Source organism: Emys orbicularis, chromosome 12, assembly GCF_028017835.1.
Source record: "Emys orbicularis isolate rEmyOrb1 chromosome 12, rEmyOrb1.hap1, whole genome shotgun sequence".
In the NCBI taxonomy this organism is placed as follows: Eukaryota; Metazoa; Chordata; order Testudines; family Emydidae; genus Emys; species Emys orbicularis.
In genome coordinates, this window is record NC_088694.1 from 34,631,977 (window position 1) to 34,647,492 (window position 15,516).

The 15,516-nt window shown below is 47.6% G+C and overlaps 2 protein-coding genes across 2 annotated transcripts in view; both read right to left on the reverse strand.

Moving 5' to 3' along the window:
• LOC135886051 (cytosolic phospholipase A2 gamma-like) overlaps window positions 1-15,516 on the reverse strand; it is a 979,292-nt gene that overhangs the window by 185,816 nt on the left and 777,960 nt on the right.
• On the reverse strand, window positions 976-8,824 carry LOC135886000 (olfactory receptor 5AP2-like). The gene is made up of 2 exons (XM_065413893.1): window positions 8,353-8,824; window positions 976-1,454 (listed from the first exon to the last, which is right to left on the reverse strand). Exons 1-2 carry the CDS (start codon window positions 8,822-8,824, stop codon window positions 976-978), a joined length of 951 nt encoding a protein of 316 aa, XP_065269965.1.

A 15,516-nucleotide genomic window follows, 5' to 3' on the forward strand; every position in this document is an offset into this window, starting at 1 on the left:
GGTGGAGCAGATAGGGCAGTGGACTGAGACTCTGGATAGTTGGTTTCCTGGTATGAGCACACTGAGTGATTCCGGCCTGCTGGGATTCAAAAACTCAGCTGGGCTGTCAGCAAACCCTGCAGGCACCCAAGTGTTTGCAGTAAATGGGCTGCAGGTGCCACTGGCCATGCCCTGTGGTGCCCCACACCAGGCATCTGGACGCTGAGTCCCCAGAGTGACACACAAACCTGGGGAAGTTGCGCGTTCCCCTGCCTGATTCTCCTCCAGGGCCGCATCTTGCAGGTCAGGTGCCCAGAGGCTTTGAAAAATCCCACTCAGACCCCAACTATCTGGAAACAACTGGTCCTAAATTGTTGCTGAAAATGGGCAAATACACCTGTGCTGGTGTCCTGTGTTCTGGGGCACAGGTCAAAGGGTTTCCTTTGGCTTTTCTCTTCCTTTGAATGATGCCTGGGGATGAAATACACTCTATGAAAGGAAAGTTAATTATTCAATTTTCTAACGCTGGCGTTTCATGCTGATATTGCAACCCAGTATTTTTAGAATGCAGGCATCTGATTTTTCAGCGGTGTGTGTGTATATCTAGATGTCTCTCACCCTACCCAGAATAGATACCCAGTGTTCTAGCTCAGTTCATTTCGCCTGCACCCTCTCACAGAGCACAATTTCCCCTCATTCTCTGAACTTTGAGCAGACATTGCCTCATTCTCTGAACTTTGAGCAGCCACAAGTTCAAGTCTCCCCCCAGCCCAGTAGTATTCACCTGTGGCTTCTTATATAGGTCCTAAAAAGGCTGGGGCACAGGTTTGAAGAGGACTCTCCATCTTCACTTTCTCCCACAGCTGTGACTCTGTAAGACCATGACTCAAAGACCAATGAAGCTCAGGGAAACATGACCTGAGACTACAGAAGGCTTTGGTTCAGGCCCTACCCCATCCCATGTTATATCTATTTTAACCCAAAGAAATTGACCAATTAGCATGGTCCAAACATGAATTTCCTGCAAACTTTCCTCAGGGCCTCCTGGACCTCTTTGTTTCTCAGGCTGTAGATGAGTGGATTGACCAGGGGAGTCAGGCCTGTGTAGACAACAGACAGAACTTTCTTGAAGTTGCTCAGGATGTCGGTGGTTGGGAACATATAGACAATCAGCAGAGTTCCATAAAAAATGCTCACCACAATGAGGTGGGAGGAGCAGGTGGAAAAGGCCTTTTGCCTCCCAGTGGTGGACGTGATTCTCAGGATGGTGGCAATGATGCAGATGTAGGACATCAAGGTAAGCAGGAATGGGACCAGTGAGAAAAGCAAGATGAGTGTGAAAGCCAACGTTTCCATCAGGTGAGGGTCATTGCAGGAGAGTTTTCCAAGGGGAATGAGATCACACAAAAAATGGTCAATACTACTGGGGCCACAGAATGTTAACTGTGATATTGACAATGTTGTTATGCTATTACCTAAGTGTGGGGAAATAGAGCAGGTGGGCCTTATTTTTGATAGCCAGAGCTTTGAATCTGTGGGCCCTGAAATAAACCCTCCAGCAGAGATCTGTCATGCTGATGGCCTTTACACAGAGTAGGGCAGGCCTAAAGCCTGAGCTAGACTAGACTGCACAATTCCCTGCCAAACCCGGTCAAGGGTCATGACCAGAGGAGGGTGGGGCAAGGAGGGAAAGAATAAAAAAAAAGCCCCAGCAGCAGCACTAATGAAATATGTTCATGGCTGATGAAATATAATAACCGCTTGTGTGAAGCAATAGGTAACTTTAGTTAAATGCAAACTGACTCATGCAGCTTCTCCTTTGGGTGATCTGTGACCCACTCTGTGATTCCAGCTATCTGCAAAAATAGCCAATCATAGATCCTCTTTAGGCGTCCCATGAAACCCCACCCCCTTAATCTTTAACCAAAAGACCCCGGAAAATAACGTGTCTTGAGAAATGTACCCAAACTGGTGTCAAGTACCACCTCTGGGGGAAACCACCAAGCGCCCCTCTACCCAAATAAACACCCACTTCTTGGAAAATTAATAAGGAAGGTACCGGGGGGGGGGGGGACTGACCCCGACCCTACTTTCTTAACTCGCGGTTTGGGGGAGGGACTAACCCCAACCCTAATTTCTTAACTCATGACGCATTGTTTGTACTTTGCTTGCGGTTTGACGAAATAAATGCCCGCCTGTGAGCGGTCCTCGGGGTGTCAGGCTTCGGACTGCACCCCAGTGCACTGGTATGTATGTCAATAAACTGGCCTCAGGCTTGAGTCTTTGAACCTAAATCACTGCGTGGGTGTCTTTGACCACAACAATTTGGGGGCTCGTCCGGGATCACTCGACGTCCCACCGGACCGGAGGTCCGTGGACCGCTCCCACACCGATCCCAGGCGCCAGGTAAGAGACCCTTGTCTCTATTTGGGCTTCAGTGAGGAGCTGCCCATAGGCTCTAGGTTCAGGTAAGGATGCGCTGTGATCCGAACCTTTTAAGGCTAGACTCATTTGCCTGACGCCTCTTCGTTTTGTGTGTGTCCGTTCTGTAACTTGTCTGTTTAAATTCTTGCATCATGCTGCGCTATCTCTATCATTGTTTACTTAGGCTATAAGCTGGGGCGGGGGGGCGTAGGGAACTGTCTGTTTTGTGGTGTGTACACGAGGGTCTTAGACCCGACGGTTTCTTTGGGACAGCCTCGGTGAAATTACTGGGACATCTGTCTGGCAGTTAAACACTTTTAGAGTGCCAGCCCAGAATAAAAACAAGTTTCGGATGACAGGAGATTATTCAGGCAGGAACAGAGGCTAAATAGACTGTGTGGTCTCTCCAGAACATAAAGGAAACCGTTACTAACCACGAGAACAAGGAATACGCCAAGCTCCTATGCTTTGCTTTTTAAGCTTTCTACTTTGTCTTAGTCAGCTTTGTGGCTCTCGCCCTCTGGGAGGTGGTTTCCCCAGGGGGAAGTGAAGGGCCGGCTGCTGAGGAACCCTGGGAAAGTGGACCCCATAGTGAGGGGGGGCGGAATCCACTACCTGAACTCTACAAGGAGGTAGGGCGTAATCCAGGAAGTCCCGGAGCAGCCGAAGGGGCCGGAGTGGCTCCCACCGGCAATAGGCCGTGTGGACTGGTGAGACCTGCGGCCCGAGGATTGGCAGCCCTCACCACCAGCAGTAGGCTGTGTGGCTGGGTAGGACTGTTATAGCAAAGATCCTCGATTAGGTGTAGACGTGGTGTGATTGTGGGTCATAAGGTGGTCCTGGGACCTGCTACGGGCGGGGTAAGGAACCTAGAATAGCGGAGACCCCCGCTTTGTGTAAGTAGTAGGTCCCCATCCTTTTCTGCCCATTAAGTGACGATTGCGTCCCTCCTTGCTCGGAGAGCAGGGAGGCCCCGGGAATCCGTCCATGTACTCCTATGTGGTAGAGTATCCCATCCCGTTCTCTTGAAGGCGGGCCGGTGCTCTCTACTGGGGGAGGGATGTACGGGGACCAAGCCTTTCCTAATCTTCTGTGTGGTTGGCCTACGACCGAAACCCTTCCCCAAATCTTCCTTTGGGAGCATGGACTCGCGTATGGAGTGAGCTCCTTCCCCTTCCTTTGGAGCATGGACTCGCGTATGGAGTGAGCTCCAGCCCCTGGAAATCGCTTGCCAAAACCTGGGGCAATCGGGCATCCTACCCCGTTCCTCTTAAAGGCGGATTGGTAACTCGTTGCCGGACAGGGTGCATGCGAGGACTTCCCTTATAAATCCTCCCCAGTGGCATGAATGTTGAGGAATTGGCCTCACCTGGGAAACGGAGGCTAGGAAAATTGCTCTCGCCTGGAAAGGAGACTAAGGCTCATTGCTGTGTTTTAGTGTTGTTTAACTATTCTTCAAGCATGATAGCAAGTGTTTTAGTGTTGTTGTGTTGTTTAACCACGCTTTGTGTATAATAGTAATTGCTTTGTTAAATAATTAATCCTCTTCTACAGGGAGGGTTGGTAAAAACAGCCCACCCTCCTTGCTGAATTGATAGTAAAACAATGCCTGTGCCCATGAAAAGAAGGATTGGGCCCAAATGGGCAGGCAACCACAGTTTAAGGAAGTTAGGAGAGGGGCGGGGGGTGAGGGGTTAACTCTGTAGTTGCTGGTGGAAATTAAGTAATTGCAGAGTTGGCTTCTTACCTTCTTTCTTTTATAATAGTAATTGCTTGAATAATGGCATAAGCAGTAAAACTATAAATAAATGTTAAAAAAGAAATTCTTGGTTTCTTTGCAGCCATTCCTTTGGGAGTGTCTGTAAATAATCCAGGCAAAAGGTTATTAAGGTAAAATCATTTGACTATAAAAAAGTTAGTTGAATTTGTTAAGAAACACTCCTGGTGTGTATAATTTTTTGTTTTATAAGTTTAAGATAAATTAATGTTGTTTTGGGGTTATAGAACCAAAAAAAATACTTTTGCCAAACAAAGTAAACTAGTGTTGTTTAGTTTTGGTATTTAGCATTTAATCCTTAAAGTAACTTAATGCTTTACAAATTTAAATTGTTTTAAATAAAGAACAAAGTTGTGGCTGCAGCAAAATAGTCAAAGCCAGGAAAATGGAAAATTTTAAATCTATTTTGGTAACAAATAGCAAGTAAAGGCTAATATCAACTAAAAGCCACAAATAGAAATCTTAAAGTGTTGCTGGGTACACCTTATACCCTGAACACCTTTGGCGCTCCCTGGACGGTTGCGCCTCAGGTGCTCTGGCCCTATTTGCTTGCATGCATCACCGGATAACTGTGCACCGTTGTTTGCTGCAGTTAAGTAAAACTTTTCCTCTGTGGCCCAGCACTACTGCCAGCGACGTGATGATTGGGCAGGCAGCACTTTTCCCTCTTTGGGAACTCTTTCTAAATATTTGAATTAATTTTATTCAAATGTTTAAATGTTATAATTGTAAGTATGTGTTAGTTTAGTAATGTATTTTCTAGTAAAAAGGGAAAATGCAGGATCTTGGGCGGAGGTTTTACAACAGTTTTGCATTGGTAAAATATGTCATGCGGGGGCTGTTGTGGAGCTTTTGCTTAAGGATTTTGTGTCACAGTCTGGCATATCTGAACTAATTATAAAAGAGCTATGTGCAGCTTCACAGATCCAGTATGTGTGCAGCTTCACAGATCCAGTATGGCCAAATGCCCTTTCAAGGCCACTCCCAATCAAAAGACCAAATTCAACCCTCATAAAATTTTTACCAGGGCACCCAATGCAACTACCGACAGTACCCTGCTGGCCCTAGCTCAAATAAACAGTTATTTAATAAATTACACAATAGTCAGGCACTAACGAAATGTGTTAGGTCTTTTTATATACAGCAGTCCTGCCACTCACTGAAACCAGAGACTGGGTCTGCATAAAGGTCCATCAGCAAAGAACTGCCCTGGCCCCATGCTAAGGGACTCTTGTCCGCTGACAAATCCATTAAGCCTTCGGACCTTGCTAAGAAAACAACTTCTCCACCTGAGGCCATAATAAAGCCTCCAACCAAGCAAGGTGATTGTGCTCGTAACCCCTCCCTTGCAGCCTCATTGCCAGACAGCTAAGTGAACTAAGACTACGAAATCTTGAAGAATAGCTTGCGGAAGCTAGCCAAAACTACCTGAAAATGAAACTTTTAATATTCCTCAGCCTCTCCTCCTTAACGAACTTGGGGTGGGAAGGGAAAAAGTTTAAATTTTAGCCAATCAGTGACCTCCGGTTTGGCCTGTGTCATATTGCAGTGTGCCCCGGCTCTACATGGTTGCCCATCGTTGTAGTCCCCGTTCTTCAGCTACTCCCCCTCATATCTTCTCCAATTCCCACACAAATCTGTCTGGCCGTGGCCTCAGGGAAATTCAAGTCTCGGAACAACAAATGTGGTATAGCACATCCTACCGATGAAATTGTTGTTTCCAGTGGTGGATTGTGCTAAATGCTACTATGAGCACCACCACTTTCTCATTTCCCTCTCTGCTTTCCAAATAACTACCTAGTACCCTGATTGTTCTCAGAGAGCGGCCATTCAACTGGCCCAGCTTGTGCAGTGGGAAAGTTTTTATTGGGGAAAGGGAGGCGTAGTAGAAGGGATCTTACATGGCCTAACTGAAGCAGCTGCTATTTGGACAATAGACAAAGCCCAAGACCATAAAGAACGCCTGGAAAATTTGGAAAGGGCATCAGGCCTCCTTACTGAGGCAGGGTTAACCAACACCTATACCAATATAAAAGCCCTCCATGCCTTGTCAGGACTGGGAACCACAACCCAAACCCTCCTACAAAATTAATAAACACCCTTGCCTTATCAGGAAAGGACACTGTCTGGGATTCAGCTTGTAGTCAAATGCAGGATTTCTTTAACGGTCTCTTAGAAAAAATGCAAACTGATGTTTTAAATCAGCGGTGGCCTAAAACCCTTACCACCGCGGTAGGAGTGCCATCCAAGCTATGGAAGTGGAGGCATACCTGGACCCTATCTGATTGGGCCTGCAACTCCTCGCCATGCTCCTTCCATGCTTCGGGACCGGTCGATGGCACCTGGGCTCCAGTGCACTTACTTGTGCCAGAACCCTGGGCGAATTGTCTATGGGACTGGGTTATCCACCGGCAGGTATGGGAAGTTAAACCACCCCATGAACCTAGCCTTTTTATCACCACTCCCTATGATTTCGCTGCTCAACATATCTGGGTGGGTATCGGAACCTTGTGGTCATTATGGCCCTTGGAACCCCCACAGCTATTTTGCCTCCGCAAATTGCATCCTGAAGAAGTGGTTAACTTTTTGATTTGGCATGTTGGGAAGGGGAAGCGATAGGTAAAGATCCAGAGGGAAAATTACTATTTAGTAAGAGCCATGGATGTGCCCTGCCATCGGACCCCCACATCCCTATCCCCTTTCACCTTAACTTAACCACTGCACAAGGAAGCCGCTTTATTGTATTTCATGCTAATCCTCAGGTTTCTGTAACCCTCCATCCAAGTGTTCCTTTTACATTTGATTGGACTTCCCCTATCCCTAATTGCTTCCTAAACCTCACTTCTCTACTCCCTCTGCTCTCCAACTTATCTCACCTGCAAGACCAAATGCATGTAATAAAAATAGAACACAACAAAGAAGCCAAAGCCTTCCAAACTGCTTATCAAGTACATACCTTATGGTCCTCCCACGACATTGTGTGCTTTGCCTCTAAGGAAATTGCCCAAGTTACACCCAGTTGGCTACCCTCTTCTGCCCTTCACATTCTATTTTGGATTGTTCTAGCAATTTGTTGCGGATTAATGTTGGCTGTTGCTTGTTGTCTATGTAAATTTTGCCGTTTGCCCCGGCTCCCGGTTCAGCCCCGACCACCACCGGAAGCCCTTTTTATTTTCACAGATGTTCCCCACCCCACACTATATTGTACCTCAAATCCGGAAATCGACCACCTTAGTGTCATTTCTAAATCTGAATACTGTCCTATGGCCCCTTTGTTTAATAATAGTAGTGATGCCTATAGGGCATCAGAGGAGGGAAATTGTGGGGAAATAGAGCAGGGGGGCCTTCTTTTTGATAGCCAGAGCTTTGAATCTGTGGGCCCCGAAATAAACCCTCCAACAGAGATCTGTTATGCTGATGGCCTTTACACAGAGTAGGGCAGGCCTAAAGCCTGAGCTAGACTAGACTGCACAATTCCCTGCCAAACCCGGTCAAGGGTCATGACCAGAGGAGGGTGGGGCAAGGAGGGAAAGAATAAAAAAAAGCCCCAGCAGCAGCACTAATGAAATATGTTCATGGCTGATGAAATATAATAACCGCTTGTGTGAAGCAATAGGTAACTTTAGTTAAATGCAAACTGACTCATGCAGCTTCTCCTTTGGGTGATCTGTGACCCACTCTGTGATTCCAGCTATCTGCAAAAATAGCCAATCATAGATCCTCTTTAGGCGTCCCATGAAACCCCACCCCCTTAATCTTTAACCAAAAGACCCCGGAAAATAACGTGTCTTGAGAAATGTACCCAAACTGGTGTCAAGTACCACCTCTGGGGGAAACCACCAAGCGCCCCTCTACCCAAATAAACACCCACTTCTCAGAAAATTAATAAGGAAGGTACCGGGGGGGGGGGACTGACCCCGACCCTACTTTCTTAACTCACGGTTTGGGGGAGGGACTAACCCCAACCCTAATTTCTTAACTCATGACGCATTGTTTGTACTTTGCTTGCGGTTTGACGAAATAAAAGCCCGCCTGCGAGCGGTCCTCGGGGTGTCAGGCTTCGGACTGCACCCCAGTGCACTGGTATGTATGTCAATAAACTGGCCTCAGGCTTGAGTCTTTGAACTAAAATCACTGTGTGGGTGTCTTTGATAATGTTGTTATGCTATTACCTAAGAAACCACCTAGCCAAGAGCCACCTGCGAGCTGCAGGTAAGACCTGTCACTCATACAGGCTGCATAGTGAATTGGATTGCATATGGCTAAATATCGATCATAAGACATCACCGACAGGAGAAGACATTCTGTACCAAGCAGAGAACCAAAGAAATAATATTGTGTGACACACCCATTGAATGAAATAGTCCTGTCCACAGTCAGGAGACCAGCCAACACCCTTGGCAGGATGGTGGAGCTGTAGCAGGTCTCCAAGCAGGACAGGTTCCCCAGGAAGAAGTACATGGGTGTGTGAAGGTGCTGATCAGCCACAACTAGCACAATGATGAGGACGTTCCCGGCCACGGTCGTGATGTAGATCACTAGGAACAGCAGGAAGAGAAGGATCTGCAGTTCTGGGAGGACCCCAAATCCCAGGAGGATAAAGTCTGTGACAGACGTTCCATTTCCCTGTTCTGGGTTCGCCATGGGGTGTGTCTACCGGAAAGAAATGAACTCTGCCACATAAATGAAGAACATTCACTCAATAAAATGTCAGCACTGTTTTCATTGTCCCCCTCTGCTGGCTACTGGAATGATGGGTTATTGGAGAATTGAGGCCAGGGGAGGGGAAATGACATCTCGTGATCCCTGGGGCAGATTTAATATCTGAGCAGGCTCCAGCTTCAACAAAAAAATAATCTCTCTGAACGCCTTTAGCTTTTGTTAAACATACAGCTCGGCTGGATTTGATTTCCATCGACAGACGTTGGTAAAGGTCGATATCAGCTGATACAACCAAACCAACAACAGAAACTATCAGGAAGAGTGGGTATTAGTGCAGCCTCTCCCAGCGCCTTGCACCTGCAGGGATGGTGTCACCGGCCCCGCGGCCATGCAGGGAGCCCTCTGCACCCAGCTGTCACGGGAATGAATGAGCAGGGCTGGGACAGCAGAGCTGCAGAGGGCTCCCTGCACAGCCCCATGGCTGGCGACACCCATCCCTGCAGGTGCAAGGTGCGGGGAAGGCTGCGGCCCTGGCAGGCCTGGGCTGTGAGGCAGATGGTGAGTCCCTGGCTGTGGGGGAGGCCACCCCGCTGCCGAATGGTTTCTGCCCATTGACAGAGCAGTTCAACAGTGAGGTGACCACTCCCATGGCCGGGGGCTCACCGCCATCCTCCTCCTGCTCCCAGCCCTGGCCATGGATCTCTGCTCCACTGGGCCAGAGCAGCCGCCTTTCCTGCCCCTTGCCCCCTGGTGTCTTGGATCGCTTGGCCAGTTGGAAGCCCCTCACATCCTGCTGGCAGCGCTGCCCTCACCCTGACATGCACTTTAGCCCCCACTGAGCTTCCTGCAACTGTAAAAATTAATACTTAAAAATTAGGAGAAAAATAATCCCAATATTAACCCTCTAAGGGGAGATACAAAACCGATTTGTGCCAAGTCCACTTATAGCCAATGTCTGATGCTGAGCACCAAGCACAGCAGCCAAAAGCAGCTCTGCTTTCTCCACTGCAGTTCACTCAGTGCCCTGTGAGGGAGGAGCTTCCAGTCAGGGCACAACCCTGTAGGGGTCAGGAGGGGAGGTTAGAGAGGAACGAAGGCTGCTCCAGTGTTTGAAGCGCCGGTCTTGGACTTGGCAGATGTTGGTTCATTTCCCTGCTTTTTCACCAGCTCCTTGTGTGACTTTCGGGCCAGATTTCCAAATGCTGGAAGGTACCTAACAACACACCCAGGTGCTTGAGTAGGGGCTGTACCTAATGCCCATCGATTTCCCATCTCACTGGGGGGTCTGTGTCTTTTGGTGCCAAAATACCTTTATATATCTGCCCCTCTGTGCACCAGATCCTGTCTGTAATGCAGCGGTAATAGCATGGCATAGGGGTGCTGGAAGAATAGATATATTCAAGGCAGCAAGGTCACCAGCTACCAGGGTGATGGGGGCCAGGTAAGGACCTAGGATAGGTGTGACTTCAGAGGTCTTTCCTTTTCCCAAACTCCGTCATTTTTCTTTGGGTTGGGAGTTTAAGAGAGATCAGTGTCCAAATCCCCTTGGATTCCCATGGTGTTAATCACCAAACAAACCTACATTGCTTCAAATTCCTCAAGATTCATGTAGCAGGGAGGGAGAAAAAGGGTGATTTACCTCTAAGGCGGGTCTGTCAGCAGCTGGAGTCTCTGTTGTCATCTCCTCACGCAGCATTTCTGGCACCAGGATCCAGGTAATTCAGTCCATTTTCTCTCCCAACTGCATTCACCTCCTTCCACGTACCCAGTAACTAGAATGACAACATAGAAAAGCTACCGAGGCTCCGTTCCATGTCTCGTAATGTGACCTCATATCCTCTGTCAAATGGGAAATGTCTTTTCTGATTCATTATATATCCTTCTGCATGGAGAGGCGGTCTCCTGAGTCACGTCTGCTGTGTGGAAAGCAACAGGCAAGGGCAAGTTGTTATTTACTAATATTCTCTAAAACTAAACCAGAGTCAAACTTCTAATCGCAAAGGGAGAGTCCTGGAGAGGGAAGAAACTTCTAATCCTTAAACAAATCTCTCTTTTTATAGCATGAACGCCATAGTGACTGTCAAGAAATAACTCACTAATTCTAGATTTTACAGCTGCCTCAGTGATTTAGACACTGAGTTCCCATCCAATTCCCTTAGAAAGGTTTGAAAATGTCAGCAGAGTTAGCTGATCTTACATTTTCTCCATCCAACGCCCCTGCTGCCCTCTATAGCAAGTGCCCATGTACCCAGTTCTAGTGCAATGAACTCACTCAATTAGTTCAGGTAACATTTTTAAAAGAGTCAAACGTTTCTCAGTTACTCAGGCTTAGCAACCTAAATCTCACTGAAAGGCAATGGGATTTAGCCTCCTATGTTACTTTTGAAGTTTGCTTAAGTGTTTTTGAAAATGTTACCCTTAGCTCAATGCCTGCTGGTCTTTTCTGAAACGAGGAAGTGCAGCCTGCTGCTCAGATAAAATGCAAGTGTAACAGGGTGCTTTATATGTTTAGGTTGGGAATTTCAAAGGGGGTTAATGCACAGAATAAGGACCCAATAGAGCCCAACTTCCAACTTGCTATGATAATTTGGCACCTAACTCCCATAGGGTTCTTGGAAAGGCCCATACCTTGGAAGCATGGAAGTCAGAGACCTGAGATTATAAAGTACAAAAATTTCTTCCCATTCTCAGAAAAGTTTCAGAGTCTCACACATCTTCAGCGCCACAGCACATAATACAAATTATGTACCAGAACTGTAGGTCTCTAACTGGTCTGTTAGAGTCTGAGAACCAAAGAATAGCACTGATTCCATCCAGTAAAGGACACTGTTCTACAGTCACACTAGCCAGTTCGTGGGCCAGTTTGGGTACAGTCAATATAATCATTTCACGTGTGTGTATTGCAATATATTCTACCACTTGACTCCAACACTGTCCTTTTTCAGCATGAAGTTTTTGACCTACTGTTACTTCTTGCCCTGAAGGGAAGGTTTCTTCCAGCATTTGCAGAAGGATACATATATCCACTTATATCCGAATGAAAAACCAACTATGGGCTTGTCTACACTACAAAATTATGTCAATTTTATCTTATTCGACCTCAAGCCCCCACATTAATGAAGTCGATTGTGCGTGTCCACACCATGCTCACTGTCTCGATGGAGTGCATCCTCACTAGCAGCCCCTGCATCAATGCACAAAGCAGTGCATTGTAGGTAGCTATCCCAAAGTGCAACTTGGTGCATTGTGCTTTGGGAAGTTTGTGCAATGCCTCATGGGACCAAAACATTGTTGCAGGTGAGAATGGGAACATTGTATTGGCATCCCATGATGCACTGTGCTCCCTCCCTGACATCCATGGCAAACAACGCAGTGGTTCTCTAACCTTTAAACCGCCGTGCGTACGCCATAACCCCAGAAGCATGGAGCCTGCTCAGCTGTGCTCTCTTGCTATGAGCATCTCAAACAACTCGCACTTTCTCCTGCAGTATTTCCAGAGCCGAAGTAGGGTCCGCCGCATGGAACATAGCGATGTCCTGCAAGCAGCCCTGCTGCAAGCCATTGGGAAAAAACACTTCAGTTACTGATGGCAGTCACAGAGCAACTTCACATTGCTTGTGAGGGTGCTGGTGGGGTCACCCCCAAGAATCGCATGTAGCTCATTGTAGAACCGGCATGTGTGGGGTTCAGCCCCAGAACACCAGTTTGCCTCCTTTGACCGCCATTTCTGGCCCTGTGAAACAAGCATTGACTGGTGGGAATGCATCGTTTTGCAGGTATGGGATGATGAGCAGTGGCTGCAGAACTTTCGAATGCAGAAAGCCACCTTCCAGGAACTTTGAGCAGAGTTTTCCCCTGCTCTGCAGTTCAGCAACAGAAAAATGAGTGCTGCTCTGACAGTGGAGAAGCGAGTGGTGATTGCTATTTGGAAGCTTGCAATGCCAGACAGTTACCGGTCAGTGGGGAATCAGTTTGGAGTAGGTAAATCAACCATGGGAGCTGCTGTGCTCCAAGTGTGCAGGGCCATTCATCGACTTCTGCTACGAAGGGCAGTGAGTCTGGGAAATGTGCAGGACATAGTGGATGGTTTTGCCACGATGGGATTCCCTAATTGCAGAGGGGCGATAGCTGGCATGCATATCCCCATCTTGGCACCAGACCACCTTGCCAAAGAGTACATAAACTGAAAGGGATACTTTTCAATGGTGTTGCAAGTGCTAGTGGATCACAAGGGGGCATTTCACCGACATCAACGTAGGATGGTCGGGAAAGGTTCATGACGCGCATCTTTAGGAACTCGGGTCTATTCAAAAAGCTGCAGTCTGGGAGTTTCTGTCCAGAGTACAAAATTAACATTGATGACATTGAGATGCCTACAGTTATCCTGGGGGACCCAGGCTACCCCTGGCTCCCATGGCTCATGAAGCCATACACCGGCTGTCTGGAAAGCAGTAAGGAACGGTTCAACTATAGGCTCAGCAAGTACAGAATGGTGGTTGAATGTGCCTTTGGTCTCTTGAAAGGGCGCTGGAGAAGTTTCCTAACAAGATTGGACCTTAGTGAGGAGAATATCCCCATGCTTACAGCTGACTGCTGTGTCCTCCATAATATCTGTGAAAAAAAGAGGGGAAATTTTCTGCCGGGGTGGGCAGTTGAGACTGATTGCATGGCAGACATTTTTGAGCAGCCAGATACCAGGGCAATAAGAAGAGCACAGCAAGGGGCACTGCATATCTGCGAGGCTTTGAGTCACAGTAATGTGAGGTGCTTGTCTGCATTGTGCTTTCCCAAACCTTCCCCTGGCTTGTATCACTGTCCCTGTAAAGCCAACCCACCACTTAAGCCCACTGCTTCTACTCAATAAAGAACATTTATTTCTTGAATCCATTTACTTTATTTAACAAACATAAGTAAAGAGGGAAAACAGAAAGAAAAGGTGACCTTGCGGTTAAGGGGTTGTAAAGTTGGAACAGGAGAAACATTTTCAGCTGTGTAACATAACACTGCATTACAGACCATCAAAGGTCTGTGAATGGGTGCCTTCTGTTCCTTGTATCCTCCCGCCCTGAGTTAAGTGAAAGGAATAATGGAGTTTTTGCCCACGCCTCATGGAACACTTGGGGGAGGGTGATTCTGTGCCAGGAGATGCTGGCTGGCTGTGCACCAGGGTCTGCAGAGGGATTCTACCCTCCTGATTCTGTTCTTGCAGTTCAACCAGATGCCTCAACATGTCTGCTTGGTCCCTCATAAGCAGAAGCATGTCATTCTGTGCCACATACTCTCACTCATTGGAAGCTTTCTTGCTCTCCATGCCCATGTCTAACTTCTAGGACAGTGAAATCCTCCGCACTCTCAGCTCTGCGTCAACTTCATTATCTCGGTGAACATGTCCTCCCACGTTCTCTTTCTCCTCCTTCTAATCAGTGAAAGTCTGCTTTCAGGTGTGGATGATATGCCTAAGGAAACATTTTCAGCTGTCAGTCAGGGAAAAAAATAAACGACCCATTGTATGTGAATAAAATGTTTCCATAGCAAGGCCATTTTCATAAAAAACAACAACCTTATTACACTAGGTACAAGCCATAACATAATGAGAATCAGTAACTGTTCCCTGTGCCATTTTGCTTCTCCAGCCATAGCAAGTAGCCCCCCCCCCCCCCCGGGTCATGGGTGACCGCACTTTTAATGAAGTTTATGGCAGGCTCATGTTAGGAGCAGAGGTAGCTCGTCGAACAATGGCCCTTCCCTATAGCACCACGGGAAGCTGTTTACGAACAGGGCGGTGGGCGGGGGGAACCTTTACACTCCCAAATTGTGGAATCTCTCATGTGGGGCCCAGTCCCCTATCAGCCACTTTAAACTACTTGCCGACCAGGCTGAGCACAGTAAAGGTACATTAGCGGCCATGTGGTTTGGCGATCTGGAATGTGGGGGGGGGGGGGAGGGGAGGGTCTACATGCCCCTTTTTCCGCGTCAGAGCACTTTTAATGAGAACTTCCCCCATGTCCCCTAGGTGACCCTATGTGATATCAGTCTCCTGAGGGTAACAGAGGCGGAAAGGAAGGAGATGCTGCAAGCATGGCAATAGACCCGGTCCTTATGCTGCTATGCTGTGTACTGCAATGATGCCAGCAGAATTAATTCAGGAGTTGTGTGGGAAAGTGTCCTACTATGGTGGAAGAAATAAGACTGCCCTGCCCAGAAACCTTCTGCAAAGGATTGCAGAGTACCTCCATGAAAGTTTCCTAGAGATATCCATGGGGGATTCCCGGGCTATCCCAGTACACATAAACAGTCTTTTCCGGAGGCCACCCTCTGCGTAGTGGGAGCGGCCTCTTGTAAGCAGAGAACCACAGCACCTCACTTTTTCTTCACAGTAAACATGCAATACCACCGAATGTGTGCACCCACTAAAATTTAACTGGACTTTGATTGTAACTACATACTCACCAGAGGTGCCTTCCCTGGCATCACAGTCAGCCACAGTCATGTCCTGCGACCCACAAGGCTCCAGGGTTAAAAATATTTCCTGGCTCTCGGGGAGAATGGATCCACCACTCGCCTGTCTCCCATTACCCTCCTCATCCTCTTCCTCATCCACCATATAATCCTCCTTGTTGTCCCTAGACTCATGCACCTGTGAGGTGTCCACATTAAATTAAATATGGAGATAT

Excerpts from the sequence above, each read along its gene's own strand:
- LOC135886000 (XM_065413893.1), bottom strand. The coding sequence starts at position 8,824 with ATGGCGAACCCAGAACAGGGAAATGGAACGTCTGTCACAGACTTTATC. Across the intron at positions 1,455-8,352 it reads TTGGCTAGGTGGTTTCTTAG|GTAATAGCATAACAACATTG; the intron begins GTAATAGCATAA and ends CCCCACACTTAG.